General features: G+C 41.5%; 1 protein-coding gene across 5 annotated transcripts in view; it reads left to right on the forward strand.

Annotated features, from left to right (window-relative positions):
- Positions 1-25,547, forward strand: part of FARP1 (FERM, ARH/RhoGEF and pleckstrin domain protein 1) — a 210,041-nt gene that overhangs the window by 160,585 nt on the left and 23,909 nt on the right. For 2 of the 5 annotated variants that reach the window (XM_051619982.1, XM_051619945.1), the window contains exons 11-16: positions 207-275; positions 947-1,022; positions 3,161-3,401; positions 17,425-17,615; positions 19,355-19,444; positions 22,775-22,908. In XM_051619982.1, coding sequence (XP_051475942.1) covers positions 207-275; positions 947-1,022; positions 3,161-3,401; positions 17,425-17,615; positions 19,355-19,444; positions 22,775-22,908 — 801 coding nt within the window. The remainder of the gene's footprint in view (positions 1-206; positions 276-946; positions 1,023-3,160; positions 3,402-17,424; positions 17,616-19,354; positions 19,445-22,774; positions 22,909-25,547) is intronic. The other 3 variants (XM_051619954.1, XM_051619963.1, XM_051619974.1) reach the window with 3 other exon arrangements.

Genomic DNA, 25,547 nt, shown 5'->3' on the forward strand with positions numbered 1-25,547 from the left:
AGCAAAAAAAGAGACAAGTAACCTGCAAAATTATAAAAATCTATGTGTATTTGACCAGATTCCCTTCCTTATGATCTTCTTTGAGTTTCTGCTCATAGTGATAAATACCTTTCTGGTTACTGTGACTTCATATGTGGGCCATATACATGTTTATGATGACCAGATGGTATATTGTATTAATAATTTTGTCTTTGGTTTTCTTCCAGTGGTCGGACTCAGAAGCAAGTTCTTGACTATGTTAAAGAAGGAGGGCACAAAAAAGTGCAGTTTGAAAGGTGAGAGGAAATAAATGAACTATTCAGTATGTTTTAATAAAAGGAAAGTTGTTACATTCTAAGATCTTGGCACCACCTTACTTGCTGGTTTGACAGTTTATCACTGTAAACTTGGCAGAAGTTGACATAACCTATAGTTTACTAAAGATTACTAGTCTTCAACCTGTTTTTCAGCAGTGAGTGTCCTGCCATCACAGGTAACTTCCTCTCATATTGATTTGCATGCTCTTTGGTGGGATGTGGTAATGTATGTAAATAGACATATTCATCTCAGAATAGAAATGAAATATAGCCAACCTCAAGGGAGAGGTCTTCAGGGAAAGCTTCCAGCTTGCTAGAGCTAATTCTGTTTGAAGTCATCTTGCTCACGGTGAGCTGAAAGTAATGGTTAAACTGCCACAAAAGACCATGGCAGCAGTTTATTGCTTAAGACTCATTCTGGTGACAGAGCATTTTTACTTCAGTGCCTCTCCCTTTTCTTACAGTGGTATGTTTACAACACATAGCTCATTTAAATTTTACAGAAAGAAGGAATGTTGACCTGTGTTGGAGCAAACTTTTATGAAAGCTGCTATTTAAAGGTTTTGTTTGAAAGGAGGCATGTGTCTTGATTCCTACTTTTAGAAAAAAAATGAAATGGTTTTTTACTGTGATTTTCCTTTTTTCTCTAGGAAACACAGCAAGATTCATTCCATCAGGAGTCCAACTGCACAACCTTCAGAACAGCATACAGAGGTGCCAAAACAAGTCAGTGATGTTGATGAAATCCTGGATCATGCTTTTTAAACATTTCTTGTTAGATTACCCTCCACTTATTGCTGATTTGAAACTCTAGGAGCATAGTTTTCTGCTCACTTTTCATTTCACTGGGAGATGAGGAACGCTGGCTGTCCTAAGTTTTAGGTTTTGCAAGTACAACAGGTCCATTTCCACTGTGGAACAGCATTGCTTCCAGACAAGCAGACAAATATAAATAGTGAGCTTGTCTGATCTGTACTAATGATCATCCAAAAAATTGCAATTCACAGTGTTACTGCTGGAATCCTAGATTGTAGCTGGTTAATGCATCTGGGAAAAGTTTAGTTCTTCTCCTTCACCGGGGAGTCTTGGTTGCCCATGTCAAGGTATTTTGTGGTATTAACCAGGGACGAGAATTATTTCCTCAGAAAGTCCTCTGGACTTTTAAGCCATTGTCTCTGGTAGATATGTAAAGTATTTTTCTTATGTTAGCAGCTGTTATGCATTAGGAGTTTGCAAATCCAGTAGCCCAATATTGGCAAGGTTGCAGCCGCTGCGTGTTCCCAGGTCCAGCTGGTAGTGAGGCTGAGCATGTATTGGCCCTGCAGAAATGAACATATACAATATAGATACACCCAGCCAGCTACACAGTAAACAAACAGAAAACAGCACTGCCACAAGCTGAAACGGTGCTAGTGGCCACACGGTGTTCCACTTTTTGCCTGATGAGAGTGAAAGTTCACAAATGGAAATTACGTATATGTATATACAATATGGATCTCTCCTGCAGTTGAGCTTAGACACTCAGTCTGTGCAGTAGCAGGCCTCTGGATCCCCAGGTCTCCTAGTGGCTGACACCTGGACCTATGAGCCCCCAAGGCTCAGCCCCACTCCAGTTGCAGGTAGTCAGATCTACACACACAAGCACTGTGGCTTCTTTCAGTCATTCCTCTTAGACACCAAGTCTACCCATTAACTGACAGCTGAGGCCCCTGGTTCTTGGCTACATCACACACAGACACAGTCTAGACTTAGGACATTACCAGTAATTGACCTCCAGACCCCATGGTCTTTCCAATGTCTGGCCTGACTTACGGCTGCTCAAGTACTTGACTCCCAACTCTTTTATCCTGCTCATCATCTAGTCCACTTAAAGGTTTGCTAGCAATTGTACATTGACCTACCCACCCAATCAATATGTGCTTTGGTCTCTCCAGTTGCTGACATCCCAGATCCACCCAGATCGTGGGCTGATGCCTCTACTGGGACAGCTCCCAGAAGAGTGGGGTCAGGGAGCTTCATTTCCCTGAGTAGGTTACTGATGTTGCTCCACCTGCCATTGTTTCTCTGTGCTCATATGTGTTTGTGGAGAGGAACCTTTAATCACCTAACCTTACACTAGGTAGAGCTAAAACAGCAAGAGCAAGCTAGTAGGTTAATGTATTTAAGAACACTACCCCCACCCTCACCTTCTTTGCATTGCTTCCTTTTGATATTCAAAGACTCTCTTATTCCTGCAGATCTAAGAACTTCAGTTAATTGTGCTATAAATGTAGCCCTTTTCAATGATCTTTTTGCATTTTAATATTGCTAAGACAAATTCAACTATATGGGGCAGATGCCGCGTATTTTTGTGTGCAGATAAGCCAGCCTGGGAATTAGTGGCAGGTATGCTCCAGGGATCAAATGTGCAGTGTTCAGAAGCCCACACATGGCTTTTTTAGTGTAAATAAGCAGGCTGTGCAAAATTTGTCTTATGCATTTATCTTTTTTGTCCCTCCAGCTTCTCAGAGTAGTGCAAGCAGATAGATGTTCTTACTGTTGATAGTTGCCTTAGGGCATTGAAACACCTCAAATACCCCTTTTTAGGTATCACCATATTCTGCCTTCTCTTCCCTTGCTTAGCTTATGTGTTTTTCTGTTGTTAAGATCGGAGACCTCTTTATTTATTTCTAATTAATTTTTAAGCTTGGGTTACCTCTTACATTTTCAAGAGACTCCTATGTTGCCACAAGATGAAGTGCAGAATTCTAATGCATAATTACACATAGCCTTCTCCCTCTGGCTCCCTTCCCTCCCAAACCTCTACCCTTTACCCCTCCCTCCCCTTTTGCCTCCCCCTTGCCTTTCCTCCTTTATCTTTCCAGAGCTCTAGCTTTGCCTATGGAGAGAACAACGATGCTGCAGTAGTGCAGAGCTGCCGGCAAGGGAAGGAATTGAAGGCTTCAGCAGAAGATGTTGGACAGCACAAGAGCCCTTCCTTGAAGAAGAGCCCAAAGGAAGGCAAAAAAGTGGATGGAGCAGTAGTGTCAACAGTGGAGGAAGAAGAGGAAACTCCTAAGGACAGGATGCAGCAGAACAGACCTCACTCACAGCAACCAAGCACAGGTCCAGCTTCCAGGGCTGCTCATGGCAGCAGCACCTCCATTCCTTTCATTGACTGCAGTGACGTAGATAGCGAGTATGATCTCCTCAGAGGACAAATAACCCGGTCATATTCCCAAACAAATGACAATTATGAGGGTGATTTGACCAGTGGTGCCTATATTCACTATAGAGATGAAAATTGCAATAGGGCTAGATACAGGGATTCCTCAGCCTCTATAAAGTCTTCCCAGTATCTCTCTGAAGAGTACCTGGATGATAACCCAGCTAATCTCTCCTTTTACACTGGGGGAAGCCCCAGGATGCCAAGGCACAGCTCACTAGTTGACGAAATGTTTGAGGGGCCAGGGAGCCGCAGTCCTCTGGCCAGTCCATTGCCCCCCAGTAGCAGAGGGTCAAGCCCTAACATGAGCTTGAGTAGAACTGGCTCCCAGGGTTATGTCTCAGAAAATGGGTATGACTGTAGGGTGAGGACTGGGGAGGAGGATAGCCATGCCAGTAGCTGCCATGGGTATGGGAGGTATTCTCCAGGTTCTCAACGGCCTCGTGCACAGAAAATCCCGAATCTCTGCAATAAATCAGTTACAGATCCATTTATCCTGAGCCAGATATCCTCGACCCCTGGGCAGGAGTATCAGTCAGAGAGACACTGTAAAGGAGGCGGGGTGGCTAAGATGTCTTCTCCAGAAGGCAAAATGTTGGCCAATGGTGTGCCAGCTGGGGCGCAGTCAAAGCAGAGCCCAGGCCTGCAGTCGCTGCATTCCAGTGCTGCGATGGATCACAGGGCTGCAATCCAGATGATGGAGGGCTCCACCAGCAGTGGGACAGAATCTAGTGATTCTGAGTCAGAAATCATCAACCCCTTCACTCATCCCCTGGTGTTTGGAAATCCCATTGTGCTGAGTTCCTCTCCCATGCCTAGAAATAAGTACTCCTTTGGAAGCCTTCAGCTTGATGAGGATGTAGAGGATGTGTCTGTTGGCCTCAGTGATGAAGATGGTGTGCAGGTCTTCAGCTGCTAGGAACCAGGGTGTATGAGACCAGTGAGTACTGTGATTGCTCATTAGAGTAATTGCATCTTCTGGGACTCATGAAGAGTGGCTGGTAAAAATTTATGTGCATGGGCTGTTTCCCATGTTATCATTGTACTGACCAGCCAGAGAAAGAAGGGATGCTAGGAATACAATAGTAAGAAAAAGTCTCAGTGAAGCTTAACAGTTAATGCATCTCCTCTGAAAGGCAGGAGCAGAGGGAAATTATTACTGATTTAGGTACCTTTGTAAGACTTTATACACTCACCTGTTCTTTGTGTGAAGTCACATTTTAGGTGTATATTGTAGATTCTTTGACACTTGACTAGTTACTTTGACAAAACAAAAAAAAATATGAAATGAAGTGGGTAGGTTGTGCTCTTTTGTATGTCTATTGCAACATTTTTCTCTCCCATATAAGGAGAGCAATTTATGAGTGCCTCAGCAGAGCTAGGAAAAAAAAAAATTAAACATGGCCAAATACAGGCAGCTTGATATTTAAGACCAAGACTTGCTGAAATCTTGAAGTATGCTGCAAGATCTTTTCATAGCAAGAATGTGTTCGGTTTACTCATCTTCATAACCCATTTTATACTCTTAACTGAGGAACAGAGGATACAAATTAGGCATGTATGTAGGAACAATGACAGTAGTGGTTTTTCTTCAGTGAGTTCAACAGCCTGATTTGGTGATGGAGATTCTGAATCTCCAGACTCTTCCTTGGGGAAGAAAGAGAATAAAATGAAAGATACCTTTCAAGATAAAAAAACTTGGATTGAAACAGCTCTAATGAAGTGTGGTATTAGTATGACTTGTAAGGCAATCCTTTCTATCCTTTATCAGTGTGGTAAAAAGATTAGTCGCAAGAGATTTTTTTCCCTTATTCTTTCAGTGGAATTATTCACATAGACATCAGAGTTCTGTTGTGGGTGATTTTTGGTGAGGGGTTTGGAGATGGTGGCTGTTTGATTTTATTTTTTGCTTTGATTGTGAAAAATCTTTATCTGTACAGGATCCAGTTAGTCTTGTCTTAGGCTGATTTTTTTAATAGTGACACCTTATACATTTTTCATGCCCTGACACAGAGAATGATGGGACTAACTGTGGTCCAGGCTGATTGTCTTCTATACTGTACATAGAGTAGTGAGATTTTGGCACATGTGCAGAAGGACAGAGAGATTAATTCTTGATAAACTTCGTTTTCACAGGCTAAAAATATTGAGAATTAAGGCTGTAATGTAGTAAAAACTTATTATAGTTTATCGGAGTTAATAAAGAAAATCCAGATGAAAGGTCTCTCTCCTGTGTGGAAAGTGTCCTGCAGTTATTAGAGCTGGGAGACAAGATGTGCGCTTCAACACTGGCCTTAATTTTAACTTTTATATCTTTTTCTTGTGGGGGAAGGGTCCTACATTTGAGACTTCTAAGTGATGAACAGCAGCACTGACTGAACTGCCGGTCACTTGCAGTAACCCACCTCATGCAGTACGTGCATGAAGCAATGATGAATCCACCCACTGATGAACAAGTGACAGAACTTTGTAAATCTAGACAATATAAAATGTTCAAGATTTTTTTTACAAAAATAATAGAATAAGAAGTCTTTTTAATTTTTCTACTGCCTTGGTCTATGCACGTTTTAATGGAGTTTGAATGAAGGATATTTTAAAATATACATACAGTACTTAGGCATGTCTTGTTATATATACTTTACTTTTTTGCAGCAAAATATATCTTTGTGTAAATAGAACTTTTAACTTGCTCATCCCCTTTAGTATATTGGTTTTCTTAAAGATTAAATACCGTGTTTTTTTTACAGGAATGATTTAAAGCCTCTCTTTAGACAGAGGTATTTCAGTGAGAGGGAGTGCTCTCGTTTATTCCTGTAGTTTAAAGCATGAATCTAGAAACAGTGAGATTGATAATTAGGGAAAAGCTTGCTTGTGTATTATTCTAAAAGAAAGTGGTTTGTGTTTTGGATTTAGAATAGCTGTAAAATAATAACCTTGAACTTTTCAGTATATGAGATGAAAAATAGCTAGTTGAAGCCTGCATCAGCAGATAGTGTGAGCATGGGGAGTGGGGGTGCATGAGTCTCCTTTGGACTTTTTTTTCTGCCAGTACAGCAAAAGTACCAGTAGTTACATGATACAGTACAGTAATAGTAATCTGTCATAAGACAGATTAATTAATTACTTTGTTAGACAGTAAAATTAGAGTTCAAGTAATGGATTTTCAACAACAGGATTTGCAGTCATTTCTGCTACTTAAGAAAGGTGAACAGATTTCATATTGTTTGGATTTAAGTGAATATAAAATTTTATAAGTGGTGTTTACTATTTTGTGTCCTTTCAAATACTGTTTTCAGGCCTGATTTCTTCTCTCATACACCTACAAAGATAGTTGATTTATAATTTTATAAAAACAGACCTGCTGGTAGCTGGAGTTAGCTTAGCTGCTAAGAAAGTATCTCAAAAGTTTGTTGGGTTTTTTTTCCTTTTTAATATTCTCAAAAATGAAAGACAAGGATTTCTTTCTGACTTTTTTCCTATCATCTGGCATTTTTTCAATTTCAGATGTTCAAGAGGTTTGCATTATAACACCTCTGGAATTCTTCCAGTTTGAAGAAATAAAGTTTGTAAATAGGAAATAATTTCATTTAGGATGAATAATTTTTGCAGTGCTCCTATGCCACTGAGTTCAGTTTAGTATCAGTAGACAAGCATTTAATTAAAACAGTCTGTGGGGCCAAATTCCTCCACCAGACATGTGGTTCATATCTGGGTGCTTGTCAAGAATATGAAGTGAGAGAGCTGTTTTAAATTGATGTTTTCACATAGGACCAGGTCCCTCAGAATTCATGGGGGATTTCTGTGGGACAAATACAGAAAGGCCTTGGAGGAAAGAATAGAAACCTTTCGTCAAGGCAGCAGATGAGATGGGGGGATTCTTGTTGTTCTAGTTCAAGCACATCAGGTAAGAGGACTGTCAGTTTGTGTTAGTCATTGATTGATCTGCGTACCCTGGTCAATGACAGTGGTCTAAGCACACTTGTGTCTCAGGACTAACAGAGGTAGCTACAGACCAATTAAAGGATTTGAATCTCCCACCAGTTCAAATAGATTTTGGAGTGTAGCTGATGATACTTAACAGTTCTAAATTTTTTTTATTCACTAGAATTAACTTTTAAATCCTGTACTCTTGAAGTGCCCAGATACCTGTAGGCAGTTGCTGCAAATGAGGGAGCTGAATCCCACCAAGATCAAGTAGCTACATTTACTCCAAATGAGTAATCTGGAGCCATCCATTTTCTGTCCTTGCAGAGGACAAGGAGGAAGCCTCATTTTGGGCCCTCCAGACAACTTCCCCCTGCGCTGAACTAAGTCTGTCCATGTAGCTGGATTAATATGGAGTCTAGTTGCAAAAGCAGTTTAGGAGTTTGTCCCCAAATAATGCCCAGATGTGGTTAGCCACTTAGTCTATGGATAAAAGGCACTTGGATTTTTTTCTTTGCTATTTCAAGTACTCAGCCATGTTCAATCATCTGCTACAGTGAATGAAAAAAAAATTGTATCAAGACAATTTTAAGTTTTCTCCAGCTCACCAGCAGCTCAAATGTGCTATGTCTGGGATGTTCTGGAGGGTTGGGGTTTTTTTCATATCAGTCTTGCCTAGAATCTAGTTTTCCTCAATGACCTGGGATATAAAATTTGGGAATAAATTGGGCTAGGTGAAGGAAATGTGGATAGTGGCCATTTGATGCAGGATTCATAGAATATTGTAGGTGTGGAGTTTTGAATAATTGATATCTGAATGGCTTGAACTGCACTGTTTTCAGTTTAAGTCAGTTTTCCCTAGCAAACGTACTCCTTGTGCATGACAGAGCGGGCTGTTCTCTGAAAGGGATGTGAGCCTAGTGTTGCCATTGTCTCAAATCACCGATAGAGCTCATAGGCCTGCCTAACAGGTACCATCCCATTAACCGTTCCAGAGCATGCTAAATCCAGATTCTATTAAAAAAAACCCACAAAACAACACCTGGAAGAGAAATCGCTGTAGCTGGAAAATGTCGACATGTAACTGAAATTTTTTAGGTTTGCTTTATTTGCATGTATGTTATCTGAGCTATATGGAGCTGATATCAATTATAAAGTAGATGGATAAGCATAATGAAAGAGTTGCATGTTAGTAATTTGAAAAATTACATCAACCTACCAACTTGCTTCAGTAATAAAGGGTATGCAAAATTAGACAGCATTGTCTCAACAGAGCAGCATCAGCAGTGCTGAACATCATCAGTAACATCACAAAGGGTAAAAAAATAATGGTTTGCAAATTAGTTCACTGAACGGGGCTAGTATTGTTCGACCAGATTGCTTTAGGACCTAGTTTTTACCCCTTTAATATTTGTCGTCCTAGTTTCTGTTTTCACAGATGTTTGTGGAGCATCTTTTATTAGTTGAAGCAGCTGTATTCATTCTGCAGCAGTAGCATTCGTGCCAGAGGTTCTTGTCTGGCCTCTCTATCGGTACATGCAATTACTTGGTGATGACCAGAGAAAGTCAAATGGAAAATGGGTTAGACAGATCTAAAACATATTTATAGCTCCTCCTTTTCTTCACTAAGAAGCAGATATGTTTTAAATTCTGTCCCACAGTAAACATGCCCACATGCAGAGTCTCCATAGTCAATAGAAGTCTCCTCTGGGGAGCTCCAGGGTTAGAAAGACAAAGGAAAAGAGAAGAATAGGAAATATCTTAAGCACACAAAAAATGTCTGACCTTATTTATTTACAGTTCCCTTTGACATAGTGTGCGTTCTTGTCTTCTTGAGAGTTTAGAGTCCCAGAAGTTTCTTAGGGTACTTGAACAGCAAGAATTGTTTTGATTAGTTGAACTAATTAATCAGACCTGGATTTGAATATTGAAAACCAGTGATTTAGATCTCATCAGTATGATTTATATGCAATTAGCATGAATTGTGGCAATTTCTGGAACAGTTCTTCAACAGAAGAATGTCTGACCCATGCATTGTGTCAAATGCCATGTTTGCTTAACTAGTCTCATTTGTCATAATGAAGTATTAGACTGCTGTCAGAGGTGATTTTAGAATGAAATTTTAATTGCTGCAATTTAACGTCTAATGAGGAAAAACAAATTAACAGTCCAAGTTTTTTGCAACTTAGACACGTGTGAAGGAGTTGGGTGTCTCTTACCTTTGTGCACAAGGCTGTGTACCACCAGAGATCCACGTTATTCAGCAGTGTGGTTGTTACCAACTGGAGTGTGAATGAAAGAGGTTCTGTGTTCAGGCACGTGCAAAGTGAAGGAAGCCAAAGGCCTTTTTAGTCTTCCAATAATGCTGCTCTCTCTGAACAGTGTAGTTTCTTGAGGCACCTTCTGTACATTTTAGCACATCTCTTTCTTCTTCATTTAGGGGATCATTCTCTTCTCCATACCAAATAATTGAGACCCTAAATATATGAAGGAAATTGAATCTTCTGGAACAATTTTTAATATAAAGACCTTTTGTTTGTTAGCTGCTGTCAGACACAAGTGGTAGGAGAGCAGCCCTTTTGTCAGAAACCTAGCAGTTAGTTGGTGTCTCCTGCTTGACAATGATGATTTGGGGGGTTCTGATAGTAAGGGGCTGATGGACAGTGTGAACATCAGAAGATCCCAAAGATTAGATTGATGTGTAAGTTTTCTCAAATGTGAGTAGCAGCTGACTTTGTTTTCAGTCAAGCTACATTAAGAAAAACTTTTTTCCATGCTGCCAGGTTCTGGAAAGGAAATTTAAGTCATAGGAAATTAAAAGAAACAAAATCTTTCCTTTTCTATTCCAGTAATTTGTACAGATGCTGAAATATGCCAAACATGGGCACTTATCTTATTTACTTACTTGTAAGAGAAAAAAAATCTTGTGCAGCATGTGGATCCTGAACAAAGGCATCTTCTGCTTTTCTCCCTATGGTCAGCCTGTGTGGTGCCGTTGTTATTTTAAAATACAGAACTTAAAAATCAAAGGCATCATATGAATAAAAACCTAGTTTGGGTGACATGTAGCAGTTATTTAGAGTATTTTGTGTTCTATTCTAATTCTGTTGTCTATAAGAGCACGTAGAGTAAGATATTTTTTTATGTTGTTTGTTATTAAAAGCAGTGAGCACTTTCTTTTAAATGTTAGAAGATGTGGAGAGCCTATGTCTCTGGCTGAGCTGTGTATTCACAGGCATGTTTTTCACAAGTATGAGTGTAAGTAACAGTGATGTTACTACAGTGAAGGGGGTAAAGACCTTAAGATCATTAATTTGCATGACATGATGGTAAATACTTAGTTTGCTCTAGAATTATTAGCATTTTAAGGTGTAATTTTTATTAAGCATTTTTTGGTGAAGTTTTTGGCCCCTAGGAACCATAAGAATCCACAGTTCCTACTGACAAAAATTAACTCTAAAACCAGTAATGATGCAGCTGTCATTGACTGAACATGGGTGATTGAAGGAAAATGAATGCTTTCTGATTCATGAGCTTTCAAGCTTGTTAAAATTAGATTAGATGCTTTCTTTAAAATGCTTCTAATCTTGTTTTGAGGCAAAAACAGGTTTTTGCATTTAATGGTTTACAGCAAGATCAGAGATAGGCGTTTCTGTTTAGTGCAATGGATGTTAGAGCTCATGGATGTTCCTTTTCTAATGAGGTGTTTAAAAATCTTTGATTAGCTGAATTTTTCCCCTCTTCTGCTAAAAAGTTCACCTGGATCCACTAACAAAAATTCCTAAGCTTGGCAGTGTTTCACCTATCCAGCCCTTTCCTGACTTCTGTGTGTGCACATGCATAGATTTTTTAAAGAAATCTTGATAATCAAAATAAATTTTTGCAATTGAAAATGCTGGGGACTTCATTCTCATTTTTGTCATTTGTTTAATACTGTTTAAAGAGGAACATTTTTTGTTTCATTGTATGCACTGTTTTGTCAGCATGTACCTCTCTGGGAGAAAAAGCCTTTTCAATGTTCTGTCTATCCTCAAAGCATGGTGTATCTTCTGTTCCTTGCATTGTTTGGAGCACTGTCTCAATGTCCTTTTACTGCAGAAATACCTATTTGTATTGGGAGTACCTAATTCCTCTTATTACAGTGATCCTGTCTCATAGAGCACTCCTCAATTCAGAACTGGAGAAAGACCCCACCAAGTCATGAGTCTCAAGTTGAGAAACCACACCATGTTGAAGAGCAAAAGAGTGGAGGGGGAGGGGGTGGAGAAAGGAGGTCTGTTTTCCAGGGCATTTGGGCTTCATTGAGCATGATCAGATTACCCTTCATTTCCTAATGAAGGCTGTACCCAAAGATGATCAAGTCTGCCTGCTGTAGCTCATAAGCAGGATCACTGCAGTCTTGGGGAGATGTCTTGTTGAAATGGACAGTATCTGTGGCATAAGCTTACATGGGGGCTGAACATTTTCAATTCCATTGTAACACTGTCTCATGTTGGTTTAAAGACAAAAGCAAACCAGCCCTAACCTTGGGTAAAGCAGGGGATCCTTCTGTACGTTGCTCTATATCTGTCTGGAAGGATCAAGGCTAGACAAAGGACTGATGCCCAGTGACCTTGTATTCTTCCCAGACTGTAATGTTCACTCTTTGTTCTTAAGATATGAACACACCCTGATGTAGGCCAACAGCAGTTACTGTCTGATTTCACACTCACCGCTGTCTAATACTGCAGTATACCAATAAAGCATGGACCTTTACCAACTGGAGAGGTTGCTGGCTACTAAACCAACACTAAGCTTGATAAGGCTATAAGCATGTCAAGCCATTTTACCTGTGTATGCATGGAATTAATTTTATTTATTATTATTTTTAGTTTTACCTGTACTGAAGGCTTTTACTCATTCTAACTGGTATTTTGCCTTAAAACTGTCACTGGTTTAATTGTTCTGTCGATTTGCCAGCTGATGCTTTGTCCTAAATATGAGGAAATTGGTTCATTGAGAAGGTGCCCCGTTCTCCCAAATCCCTGCCATTCACTGCCACTCCTGCCATGAGCACCCATTTTGAAGCTGTGAAGTCAAAGTGAACCTTTCTCCCTGTCATGTTCCTCTTCAATCCAGGCAGAGTTATTGGTTATGTGTGACATCGGTTCTCTTCCTGAGTTGTTTATTCTTCCTGTTCCTCCTCAAATTCTGTGGTACTGCTTTCAGGGATGTTTGTACATAAATTTATTGTTGATGTGTGTCTACTTTTGAAGATCTTTAATTTTAACAAACTGCATCCAGCACTCCAGCTTGTTTTGTTTAATGAGTAAGAGGTGTGCAGCCTGATGAACTGGTCCCCCTTGAGCTTTCATGGAAGTCAGTGAGGGTTTGTTCTTGCGTTGAGGGAGAGCAGAGCAGAACCTGCATCCTGTGTCTGTCTCTTAGCTCAGCAGCATGACTGTGCCTGGCTCACTGCTGGAGAGAGAAGTGATGGACACCCTTACTATTAACTTTTAGGTAGCAGTTAGAGATATGCAACCACTGTGACTGTGGGAAACTAAGCTAGACTAAACTTTGTGGTCGCAGCAGTGGCAGTTCTGTCAGATACTTTCTTGTTAAAGAGCCTTTGTAAGTGGTATGCTCAGTAATGCAGAGGACAAAGGGCCAACAGCTTGGGTTTCATCTACAAACCTAGAGTTCAGAAAACATTATTCTTCCCTTAAAGCAGGGTAACTGGGATCTGGATGTCACAAGCTTCTGACATCAGAGCAGTCCATGGAGCAGGCCTAAGAGAGAAAGTTCCAAATATTGAAAAAGGCACTTTTCTGGTTCTTAAGCCATTTTAATTTCTAATAATAAACCTATAAACCTTGAGAACAATATAATCTTTAATAGCTGAGTTAAGAGTGAGCACTGTAGCTGTACAATAAATTTTCTAGCAGAATTTCAGTCACCTTCAGTAATGGTTCATGTTTCCTCTCAGTTTCCATAACTGAGTCATTTTCACTTGATACTCCACAGAGGAGGAACATACCCAGGAGCATCTTAATGCTGCTGTACACTTCCCTGATGTTAAAACACAGTTTATAGGGATGGGCAGTTTCTTTTGAAGCAGATGCAGAATGCTAAATGGCATCAGTTTGTTACTCAGCAGTTCCAGGAGAAAAGGAGTAGAGGAGGAGTATCTTTAGGATACATGAGTCCCATTTATCTTCCTCACAAAGAGGAGGGTCCTCCCATGTTAGGTTAAAGTCTCTACCTGGGGACAAGTTTTCAGGTCAATTCAGTCAGGGACTAGGGTTTTCAGGTCATTTTATGCTGTCTATGTAGTCAACAGTGAAAGAGACAGCAGGCAGTTCTGCTTACCTGTGATTTGAATTGACCTCTAGGAGGGATTTTATTCATTAAGGGAAGGTGCTGAACTGTTTCATCCTGGTAGTGGGCATGTTTTAAAGCAGTATAGCTCAGCCAGCCCAAATCTCCATAGGCATCAGCCTCAGCACCAGTCCCTATGGGTTAATATCTGTGCATGAGCCTAGGATAAAGCAGGTACCTCTGGTGGGATGGGGCATGGCCAGCCAGCCAAGCACAGGGTCCAGCTTGTCCCTCTCCAGCTGGGCACCCATGTCTTCCTACCACTCCCATGCCTTCCTACCACCAAATTGCAGCAAGCAACTGTGATGTGGGTTTTGACAGAGGTACAGCTATTAAGTATTTGATTTTAACCACTGGCTTCATTTTACTTAGCATGTGGAACATGTATGTTGAGGAGGGGTTATCTGAGACACGTGTAATACTTAGGATGATAACCCATAGTTTCATGTCCTGGGGCTGTGTAAAACACCATTGTTGTTTTCTAGATTTTTTTTCAGGATAGCTCTCAATCAAGGTTTACTTTTTTAATCACCTGCCTTACTGCACCACCTTTCCCCAGTGTCTGAGGTGTAAACTAGCTCAGAGGAGCTAAGAACCGCTCCCTGTGTTCTGGCATTGATGGGCTTATCTGGCATATGCATTTTCATTATTTGCTGCTGTCGTAAAGCAGTGTTTGCTTCTCTTCTTAAACATCAAGCTCAGAAAATAAGTGAAGCACATGCTTTATTTCTGCCCACTCCACCAAGGATATCATTAGTATGTGCTCAAGCAATCCTTAGATAAATTTGTCTCTTAGTTTGTCTGTATATATGTGGCTCTGTTGTATCTGCAAGATGGCCCAAGCCTGAACCTAAATAAAAACCACTTGAAGTATGAACAAAGGCAATTCCACGTTACTAGCCACAAGCCTTTTAAGTCTCTGATGTGCTATGCAGTACTGTCTGGCAACTGACATGCTAATAATTGCCTGTCAATCAATGAATCCTTTAGGGCAAAATGTGAGTAATTTCAGTACCTTGTAAATAGGGTTTGATCCCTTCTGTGTATATTCTGCAGTATGTAGCTGATGAGTGAAGCCTGTATGAATATACTTTCTGTGGCAGGAGGTCAGATGAAACACTGAGGGAAGACCATTTGATTCATGCAGGTTATTTGTTCCTCACTGCCATGAAAAAGAGAAAGTTGCAGCATTGCCATGACCCATCAGCATGACACATGTCCTGATGGATTGGCGATGGGAGAGAAAATCTTCCATTTTCACTTCTTCATGACTTACTGACTTTCTCACAGCAGAATGAGTTTGTTTCCCACCTGTACCAGAACAACAGCAAATGTGTTGGTCTTTATGGCTGTGTTGTCTGTTATTAGCCCCCAGAATGTGCTAACATAACAGCATTTTAAGACCCTTTTGTAATATAGCCACTTTCTTACACCTAGCTTTAACTTTCACTTTTTCAGCATATTGGCACCTGAGGTCTAACTGAGCAGTTGCTTGTATGTGGTGGTGGCTGGATTTGGTCAGTGCTGATGTCCACACTGAGACCAAAAAGGAGGATGTAGCATTTCAGCTTGCTGCAAAATAACTTTGAGAATGTCAGTGATGTATTGATGTGCAAGTCATTGATCAATGGGGTGTACTCTCAATGCTGTGAGCCACCAGGCACCTTTTTTGTGATACTTTCCGTAATACTTTTCCCGAGTTGTGTCTTCCAAGTGTAGGTTAGGAAGTCTTTTTAATTCATTGTCCATTTGATCTTTTATAGTTTAAAATACTTGAGTTGTACTGATAAACATTCCAGTACAGCAGAAGTTAGATCTAGGATTATAAAGAGGTAGGTAGGTATGTCAATATATCTGTATCTATCTATCACAAATAGGTGCTACTTAACTTTTAGACTATAATGCCTGTGAACTTCTCACAGAGGTGCAAATCATTTATTCACTGTCATATGACAGGCATAGTGCCAGAATTTCTTTGTTTCCAGGTTTGAGGTGATACCATTTTTCTTATGTCTTTTGTAATGTAGACTAAAGTACTTTTAACCTTGCAGCCTTGCTATTAATCTATTTCACTATTTCTCAATGATGAATTCCATTTATTTTGAAAACACTGTATACAGTTGTGTGCTAGTGTCAATAAAATTGACATTTGTGTAACAAGCCGTGGCATTTTCTCAGATTTCACTGAACATTGATTTAGTGTGAAACTTGGTAAATCCTTTCTTGCTAGCTGTAATAATAACAGACCTTTATTTCAGACAAATACTGCTTTGACTTTGATTTATAATAGGCTACATAACTGTCATGATTACGTAAACTGATAACTGTATTGTTCTTTTCCCTCTCATTTCAAAGGACTGGCATATAAACATGAAATGGTTTGGAACTGGAAAACATTCATGTTCTAGAAAAAAATCTTGAGTTCTTCCAGAAAATAAATAGGTTTTTCTACTCACCTAATTATATTTTTTGGTGCCCCTGTTTACTGAAGTATCTCAGTGGCATTGTAGCAACAGGAGCACATACCTAGGGAGGACGTAAACAGATGATAGTAAAATGTATTTTACCTTAATTATATACAGTGATGTATGTTTTTTACATTTAAACCAAGACAGCTTATTAGCTCTGGTAATCAAGAGCTTGTCACATTTTTTTGGTTGGATTTATTGTATGATGCCAAAAGAGTACAGACTGTACATGTTCTTCCACATGGTGGATAAATCTTCTAAAACAGGTTCAGATTTTCAAAGGTTTGGAGGAGAGAATAACTGGAAGAACATTGGGCATTTTTGGCAGATTCTTTGTACTGTCAGTAGTCTGGCTGCCTCCCAGAAGACAAAATGCAAATTTCAGTAATATTTAATGTAGTGTATATGAGTCCATGGAAGTGTAATTAATTGTCTAATTCTTTAATATTTTTAATCCAAAACTAAATGGGAGTTCATATTTGTCATAATCTAAAGTTGTCAAGCTTTGTACATTAAAAGTTTTGCTTTTCTTATGTAAATGTAATGCTAGCATTTCCATCCCAAACAATCAGAGGAGCATGGAAAGACCTACAAGGTATAATATACATACTTGTGTTATGTGTAGAAATTGGGGAACTAGTAGTTGTCTCCCTTCGTGTTAGATCTGACTGGTATTAGCAACAACGCTGTTGTAGAAAGTCGCTGTTTCATTTTCTCTAGACTTCCACTAGATAAATTTGTTTCAACTTGTGTCCTGTAGCTCCCTATGAAGTACTGATTTGAGTTCTTCAAGTTCTACTTTACTAGAAACAATGACACTCTAGAGTGACTTCCACATTGATTTATTTATTCTCTTTCATAGAATGGTAAAAAAATCGCTATTCATTTGATGTTTAGCAGTAAATATTGCAGCTCAGTCCTGTATGCCTTGGTCCCTTCCCTACAGAGACACTAACTTCAGCCAGTTTCATCACTTAAAAGAATAGTCAAATTCCTTGGTTAATGCAAGTAGATGCAGTTCCTCTGGCCTCAAGTCCTTTTGGACTAGTTTGAGGACCCTAATGGCTGTGTCTTGTAGTGTAATTTCACATGCTGCAACTTAGGGTTGTAGCTCTTTGTGGTATTCTGTAGGGAAAGCCTGTCCTAATTGATTTCTCTTTTACCATTTATTTAGCAGGTTCTCTGACTGGCAGCCCTCACCTTTCAGAGCTTTCCATCAATTCCCAAGGAGGACCATCGGTAGCAAATATGTCTTTATCTCCAAACTTGAGCCCTGATGCCAAGCAGTCATCTCCCTTGATCAGCCCTTTGCTGAATGACCCATCATGCATCAGGACTGATGATGAGGAAGAGGTCAAAAGAAAGGTAAGGCAGAGGCAGTTGGCCTTGCCTCTTTTCCTTGTTGTGTTGCAACTACTGCTGTTTGTCAAAGTGACTAATATCTACACCCCCTGCATGTTCCTCATCACAGATTTGCACACATAACTTGAGTTAGGTCACTTGGTATCTGCTGTCCTCAGGCCAAACTCAACAGTTTGGAGTGAGTCGGGCCAGAAGCATAGAACTGCTGTTGCTGAGGGCTCAGTGCCCTGGATTCATCCTCCTGAACAGGGGCTTTAGTTCCTCTTTAAGCAGCAGAGAGAAGATAGGTAGCTCTGTGTCCCTAAGGTTAATGTGAGGTAAATCTGGTCATTTCAACCTTAAGAGCTTGTTTTGACAGGATCTCCTAGAAATCTACCTTGTTTTATTGTGGTGGTTTGTTGTAACAAAACAGTCAACTCCACTGTATTACTGGAGGGGAAATTTCCAGGTGGGAGAAAGAAAAGAAACAGCACTGAGCCTGTGCAGGAGTGTCCAGCCCAGGCTCTTCAGTCTGTGCTGGGAGCACCACTGGGAGCATTTGGTTGTGGGAGCCACAACCTGCAATGTTCAGCTGGGCATGTTTGGCTCAGCCCCATCATCGCAGCAAAGCCATGAGGGAGCATCACATCCAAAACTGCTTTTTGAAGACAGAAGTGATTCTCTCTGAGCCAGGGTGATCTGGGTGTCTGCTGGCTCATCACTCCTCTGCTGCAGGGCACCTTCTGTCACCTGCTTTCTCTACTGAGCTTGGAGCATCTCAGGAGGAAGAAGGTAGGAGCTTGGATGGCTTTGGTGGAAAGTGGGAGCATGTGTAAGGAAGATCTCTTTTCCCACTGTTCATAGTTAGCAAGATATGTCAGAGAAATCTGAGAAGAAGAAAAACCAAGAAGCCGTTAATAGACTCATAATTCTCTTTGTCAGTCCAAGTTCCAACAGCCAGTGACCAACTTATACCAGCTGATGAAGGTTCCTATGGGGCTGTATCCTGACTAGGAAAATCTCAGGCAGCCTCCCCCTTTCTAGTGCATCCTCTGCATCATTGATCTTCAGGAAGGGAACATAGAAGCAACAGATCTATGTGGAGGTCTTGCTGTTTGCTTCCTGAGCAACACCAAGCAATTTGGATCCTTTGGCTCTTCAGAATTAAGAGGTCAAAACCTCTTTTGCCTCTTAGATAACACAGGGGGATTTGGGGTTTTTTCCCTGACGTTTGAAATCTATAGCTTACCCAAAAATTCTTTTCCTCTTCTACATTGTCCAGCCACACTGGTAAACTTGTATGGATTTCATTTTTTTTATGCTGTTATTTTTACTGTGGATTCTTATATTCACAGTTAAACTTATAATAATCAGACAGTGTTTTTGTCATATTGTCACATTTGGTATTTGTCAAATGTTATTCAAATGGTTATCTAGCCTGCAAAGAATTTCCTTGTGAACTTCAGAATATGTCCTGCTCTGTATGTGTGGAACGAGTTGAAACAAATATCAGCACCCCAAAGCTGTAGAAATCACCTTGGCAGAAAAAAAGTCTCTCAAGAACCCATAGAAACTGCTTGTTCTCTTGATTTTGCAAGGAAGAATTTTTTCAGGGCTTTGGGGTTTGGTGCGTGAGTCACAGTAACCACAAACAAGGGCCATTAGTTTGTAACTCTCTTGGTGATTGTTGTCTGCAGTTTTTTTTCCTGCAGAAAGCAGCTCCATAAAAGCAGATGAAGACCTAATGTGTTTGCAATTTGCAGAGATTCCCAACTGAGAAAGCTTACTTCATTGCTAAAGAAGTAGCGACCACAGAACGAACATACCTGAAGGACCTTGAAGTCATCACATCGGTATGTTTGCTTGAGCGTTACCCATGAAACGTGAAGCTCTAGTGAGCAGTAGTATTTCATCTGCTCCATTTAACATCTTAGCTGTTCCATGCTACTGCTGTGTTCTGCTCTGTAGGTATTCTCTGCACTGCACAGGAGTACAGCTCTGGGGAGGAAATAACTCGAAAAGCAGAAGGTAGAGGTTTGCACTGTGGTTAGTAACATGCACTATGAAACTGTATCAGGTTGAGGAACCTGGGACACAGTTCAGGTTTTTTTCTTGCTCTCATGCTTTGTGGTTGTAATTACTAAAAATGTCTGGGTTTTCAATGCCTTCTCTTAAAACTGAAGTAGCTCCCTTGGGGAACATATAAATGTATTCTACTGGATTAAATGCTCTCCATTCTACATGAAATACTGTGGAGTACCTGTTTGAATTCTGATTTTTCAGTAAGTGAAACGGTCTGTTAAACGAGTCATTAATTTGTAGCATTTGATCGGAGTGTGATTGTTAAAATCACCAAGGCAAATATGTGCCTTCCTTCTTTGCAGACACACCAAGAGTCTTGTTTAACTTCCAGGAGTAGTGCGCTCAAGATCTGGCCCTAAATAACAATTGCCTGTAAAAGGGCACTGGATCCAAAACCTCTGGTATTTCAGCAGCACTGCCAGCTCCAGACCTCCCGCCCCTTTAATTGCCCAGTGAGTGAAACTCTGTGAGGTATATTGCCACCTCCTGAGTTGAGTGTTGTGGTAAGGAGGACTTGCTGCAGGGAAGAGTCTGTTGGTACCAGCTGGGAACAAGGGAGAAAGCCCTTTTTTTTCAAGTTTCTAATCTGTTCCAGGAGCCCACATGGCAGACGCAGTTGATCTGATGCCAGCTTAGGCATAGCCAATACAGCCTGGAGCAGCATGGGTGTTACAGGCAGCAAGACAGCTGTGGCTCCACTGCCTACTTACCCTGGCTTTCTGGGGAAGCCAGGCCAACAAGGGAAGAGGCGAGGTTCTGTAGTGGTCATTGCTGCAGTCTCATCAGCAGATAGGCTGTTCTCATCTTCGTCTTTCGCCCAGCGGCTGCAGAAACAGGAAGTTTTAGCTCTTCAGAGCTAAACCCCATTTCCCACCCTGGCCTTTATTCTTGTGGGAGGCAAATTTGAATTTGTGGTGCCACCAAGAGGTGTGCAACTGTTTCTGAGCTTATCAGGCTCATTAGCTGTGCCCCACAGGTGACTGGCCCAAGAGGCCACTGGTAGTGAAAAAGTAACCAGCATCATTGGAAGAGGTAGAAGGAATGAGTGTCATGCATGAAATTTGAAACTTGGTAGGGGCACAGTTCTTCAACCTTAGCTTTGCTCAGTGCAGGGATAAAGCAGGGGAGAGGGAGGCTTGGGAGGGGTCTCTATGCCAAATCTGAGTCAGGTCCAGCTGATGCAGTGTCAATCAGGACTGCTGTAACAGCCTTATGTGGTCCTAGCAGCCTTCTAGGCATTGCTGGAAATCAGCCATAGATAACTGGAACCTCTCAGGGCAGCGGGGAAGGAGCAGTGTTATCATGTTAAAGATAACAGTCTGTGCCAGCTTGGCAAGGCCCTGAGTCCTAGGGCTTTACATCACCCCTGTGTCTACTGGAGTGAAATAAAAAGAATACAGAGCAAAACTGAGCAGGAGCCTGTTGGAGTCTTGACAGTGTTTGGCACTGATCCTCCCAATTTCTGTTACTAGCATCTTGTTTTGTAAGTGCGAAGTACCATCCTTCACTTTGCAAAATGCATAATGTTCCCTATCCACACACAGCAACATGGGCTCGAGTACTTACTGTACCAGCTCCTGTCAAAGGGATTTCAGACAGAACTCAGCACAAGAAAATGCAGAGAATATTTTGTGTTTTCACTGGGGCGTTTGTGCAAGAGTTGCAAGTATCCTTATAGATAAACTGAGGAAGTGTGCTCTTGGTGATCAGGTAGTGAGGTGGATCATGGACTGGTTGAAAGGAAGAAGTCAGAGAGTTGTGGTCAATGGGACAGAATCTAGTTGGAGGTCTGTGACTACTGGAGTCCCTTAGGGGTCGGTACTGGGACCAGTACTATTCAATGTTATCATCAACGACCTGGATGAGGGAACAGAGTGTGCCCTCAGCAAGTTTGCTGATGACACTAAACTGGGAGGAGTGGCTGACACACCAGAAGGCTGTGCTGCCATTCAGTGAGACCTAGACAGGCTGGAGAGTTGGGTGGGGAGAAACTTGATGAAATTCAACAAGGACAAGTGTAGAGTTTTGCATTTGGGGAAGAAAAACTCCATGTACCAGTATAGGCTGGGGGCTGACCTGCTGGAGAGCAGTGTAGGAGAAAGGGACCTGGGGATCCTGGTGGACAGGAGGGATGACCATGAGCCAGCAATGTGTCCTTGTGGCCAAGAAGGCCAATGGCATCCTGGGGTGTATTAGAAAGGGTGTGATTAGTAGGTCAAGAGAGGTTATCCTCCCCCTCTATTCTGCTTTGGTGAGGCTGCATCTGGAATATTGTGTTCAGTTCTGGGCCCCTCAGTTCAGGAAGGACAGGGAACTGCTTGAAAGAGTCCAGTGCAGAGCCACAAAGATGACTGGGGGAGTGGAACATCTCCCTTATGAGGAAAGGCTGAGGGAGCTGGGTCTCTTTAGCTTGGAGAAGAGGACACTGAGGGGTGACCTCATCAATGTTTACAAATATGTTAAGGGCAAGTGTCTGGAGGAGGCAGCCAGGCTTTTTTCAGTGATGTCTAGTGATAGGACAAGGGGCAATGGGTGCAAACTGGAACATAGGAGGTTCCACATAAACATCAGAAAAAACTTCTTTACTGTGAGAGGGACAGAGCACTGGAACAGGCTGCCCAGAGAGGTTGTGGAGTCTCCTTGGCTGGAGACATTCAAAACCCGCCTGGACACGTTCCTGTGTGATGTACTCTAGGTGATCCTGCCTGGCAGGGGGGTTGGACTAGATGATCTTTTGAGGTCCCTTCCAACCCCTAAGATTCTGTGATTCTGTGAAGTATTGGAATATTCTTGCACCTACAATGTTTGCAAATTCAGTTTGTATTGACCAACCAGTTTGGGCTTGAATTTTTCAAGATTTGATCAGTGATGGCCAAGGGGAAGGGAGTTGTTTTTTTTAACCATGCAAGGCCTTACTGCTCATAAGAGCACCAGTTCAGCATGTAGGAGTTTCAGGGGTAGCCGGGGTTGTATTCCTATTGCCAGCTAAATAAGGTCCTTACTGGGTTATCTGTATTTGGGTTAGAGGTATAAAGACAGCAAATTATCATATCTGCTGCATTCCACCCCCCCTGATAAATTTCCTTCTTTTTTCTTTGTAGTGGTTTCAGAGTGCAGTGAGTAAAGAGGATTGCATGCCTGAAACACTGAAAAATCTCATTTTCTCCAACTTCGAACCTTTGCACAAATTTCACACTGGTTTTCTCAAGGAAATTGAGCAGAGACTTGCTCTGTGGTAAGACTGTTTGTTATTTATCTGTGTTATTTCATGCAGTTTGTAATTTTTTGCAATTCACTTTTCACTCTTTGTGATCTGCTGTAGTGATTCACTTGTGAAAGGCACAGATGTTGGTTATTAGGAGACTGGGCATATTGAATCGTGCGTCGTTCATGTTTCCTTGACAAACTGTCATTTGTGTATCTCAGGCAGGTACAGACACACACAAATGAGGTCGTAATTCTGGATGATGCTTTCTCTTGCCAAATGGCAGTGTTTCTTTATGATGACTCTTCTGAAAAACATGGTGCAAGCAAGGCTTATCAGTAGTAAAGAGGGACCAGTGAAGGGCCAAGTCCTGTTTCTGTCAAATGGCTGGGGGGTGTTTCAGAGGCCAGCTTCCCATTCTGCAGCACCACAGCTTTCACACTCTCAGGGTCTACAGTGCACTCTACGAACTGACAGTGTTCAAAGAGGACATTGGTCTTAAAAATTATCTATTCTTAGCATAATAGTGACAGTAAACCATGGCATTTTTGTGAAATAGCTGTGAAGTGAGCAGTTCTGTCCTGGCAGGACCCTTAGTTCGTTTGGCCACTGATAACTGAGCAGAAGCAGCACACAGAAGCCCTCTTCTGGCTCTGATTAGACCTGTCTGAACTAGATTGTCTTGCTCTGTGTTCACATTTTTTGGTAGTTTATCTTCAGTGCTGGGAGCCCAGCTTCTTCTCAGTGTAGAAGAGTGACAATGGAAAATCATATGAAAGCAGAGCAGGCAGACACGATGAGTGCTGATCAGTTTAATACTGTTTTAACTAATTAATCAAAAGAGAAGCAAATCATAGCGTTAAGAGTGTGTGAGTTTAGTTCTTGTTTGTGGTGTGATGAGCGAGGTCGTTGAAAGAGAGCACAACACATTGCACACTAGTGCTATCCAGACCCACCCCACACAGTTCCAGAGGTAGCGGGTATGTTCTGGGAATAGGGGAATGTTATACTGCCTCTTATAGCTGACATCCTCACCCAGGTCTCTCTGTGACTCATGGTTGACACAGTGTTACTCCGTAGACACTGTGCAACTCTGCCTGTATCTCCCTTTTTTTCATTGATCTGCTACTGTATTAATCCAGTCTGGATTCTTACTGGTGTTAATTGCTTTCCAGTGAGGAACATTTATTGCAGGTACTCCAAAAAAGCTTCTTCAAATGTTATCAAATAGTGATTGTTTCTCCAGCCACAGTGTAAGATTAAAAGTAGTTGGGGTTAAGGATGCATGGTGAGAAAAGGAAAATTTATGCAGTTGGTAGAGGGCCAAGTTCTGCAGTCTGTCAGACAATCTAATCTAGTGAGCTTGCTGGGTGCTGGTTCCTGGGGTACATGTTGAAATAGAGATTCCCCCATATCTACTGAATGCTGCTGGCATTACAGGTGGATGTCAGCCTCCTGTTTAGGTATGGTGTTTTTCAAAACCTGGATGTTACTACAGCAACAGCCTGCTGTGGAAAGGTGGCATTGTAGCAAGTGGGGGAGGTGTGTTAAAAGAAAGAAACACTATATAGGCTTGTAGACTTTCCATGGTTTTATTTTGTTTCTCCTATTCAGTTAGCTTCTTTCAGAGCAGAGTAAGCCTTATGTTTTCCAGTTTTTCATTGTGTCCTAAGGCTATGGTTTCACAGAGCAGTAAACCTCAGTGTAAGCCTCCTAATATCATATTTAAGCAGCGGTTACTCTATGATATAAAGTGCTGATCTGCTATGAAGTTACTTTGCAAGCCAAATTTGTTTAAAAATATTCTGCTGAGGTAACTGTGTCCCAGCTGGGCACCTTATTCTGGCTTCATCTCTGCTATTGCATGTCCTTCCACAGCCTAAAGCCACTGGGGATTTTGTCAGCTGCTCTGATTCATTTGACAGAAATGCAGTCACGCTTCTGCCCCTGGTCTGCATTCAGTTTGCAGCCAGCAGCATGGGTTTACCTAATGTAATACCACTGTTGTAGATGGTGTTTGGTTTGAAAGTCCTGGAAGATTTGATTACTTGCCCTAGGAAGGGGGGTGGATTTGCTGTCAGGTTTTATTTTGGAGGTGTTGGTGGTTTTGTATGATGCTGCAGATGCTGAGATAAGCTGCAAGCCATGAACTATCCTATTGAGACGACTGCTTAATTAAACGGTGAGTGACAAAAATAAGCAGCCTCTCAGCATGTAGAGGAAGCAGCCAGTGGCAATATGGTAGGGAATCTCTTCAGCAGTGTGGTCAAGGTCACTTAGCTTGATGTCTGTACTGCCATGATGGTGCCTCTGTCTTTGGCCCTGGGTGGTTTTAAGCCAGTGGGGCTGTATTCACCACCACAGCACAGAGCCTTTGCATCAGCTGCTTCTCTTGGTGGGCCTGGCTGAGCTGTAGGCCCTGCTGCAGGCAGATGTGGGCAGGATTCAAGACAGCTCATTTATAAATGACTCTTCTGTGTCAGCTCTTCTAAATTTCCAGCTAAGCAAAGGGGGGAGGAAGCTGGGATGCTCCTCCTGAGACATGAGCATGCTCTGCATTCTTCAGGGGGTGGCATGTCCTATGAAAAAAGGACCTTTGAATGAAAGGGTTGTGGACTTCATCAAGCTAATGGAACCCCTAGCTTCCAGGTGTGTTGTGGGAGCTTGTC

The sequence above is a fragment of the Apus apus genome, chromosome 1 (genome assembly GCF_020740795.1).
Source record: "Apus apus isolate bApuApu2 chromosome 1, bApuApu2.pri.cur, whole genome shotgun sequence".
In the NCBI taxonomy this organism is placed as follows: Eukaryota; Metazoa; Chordata; class Aves; order Apodiformes; family Apodidae; genus Apus; species Apus apus.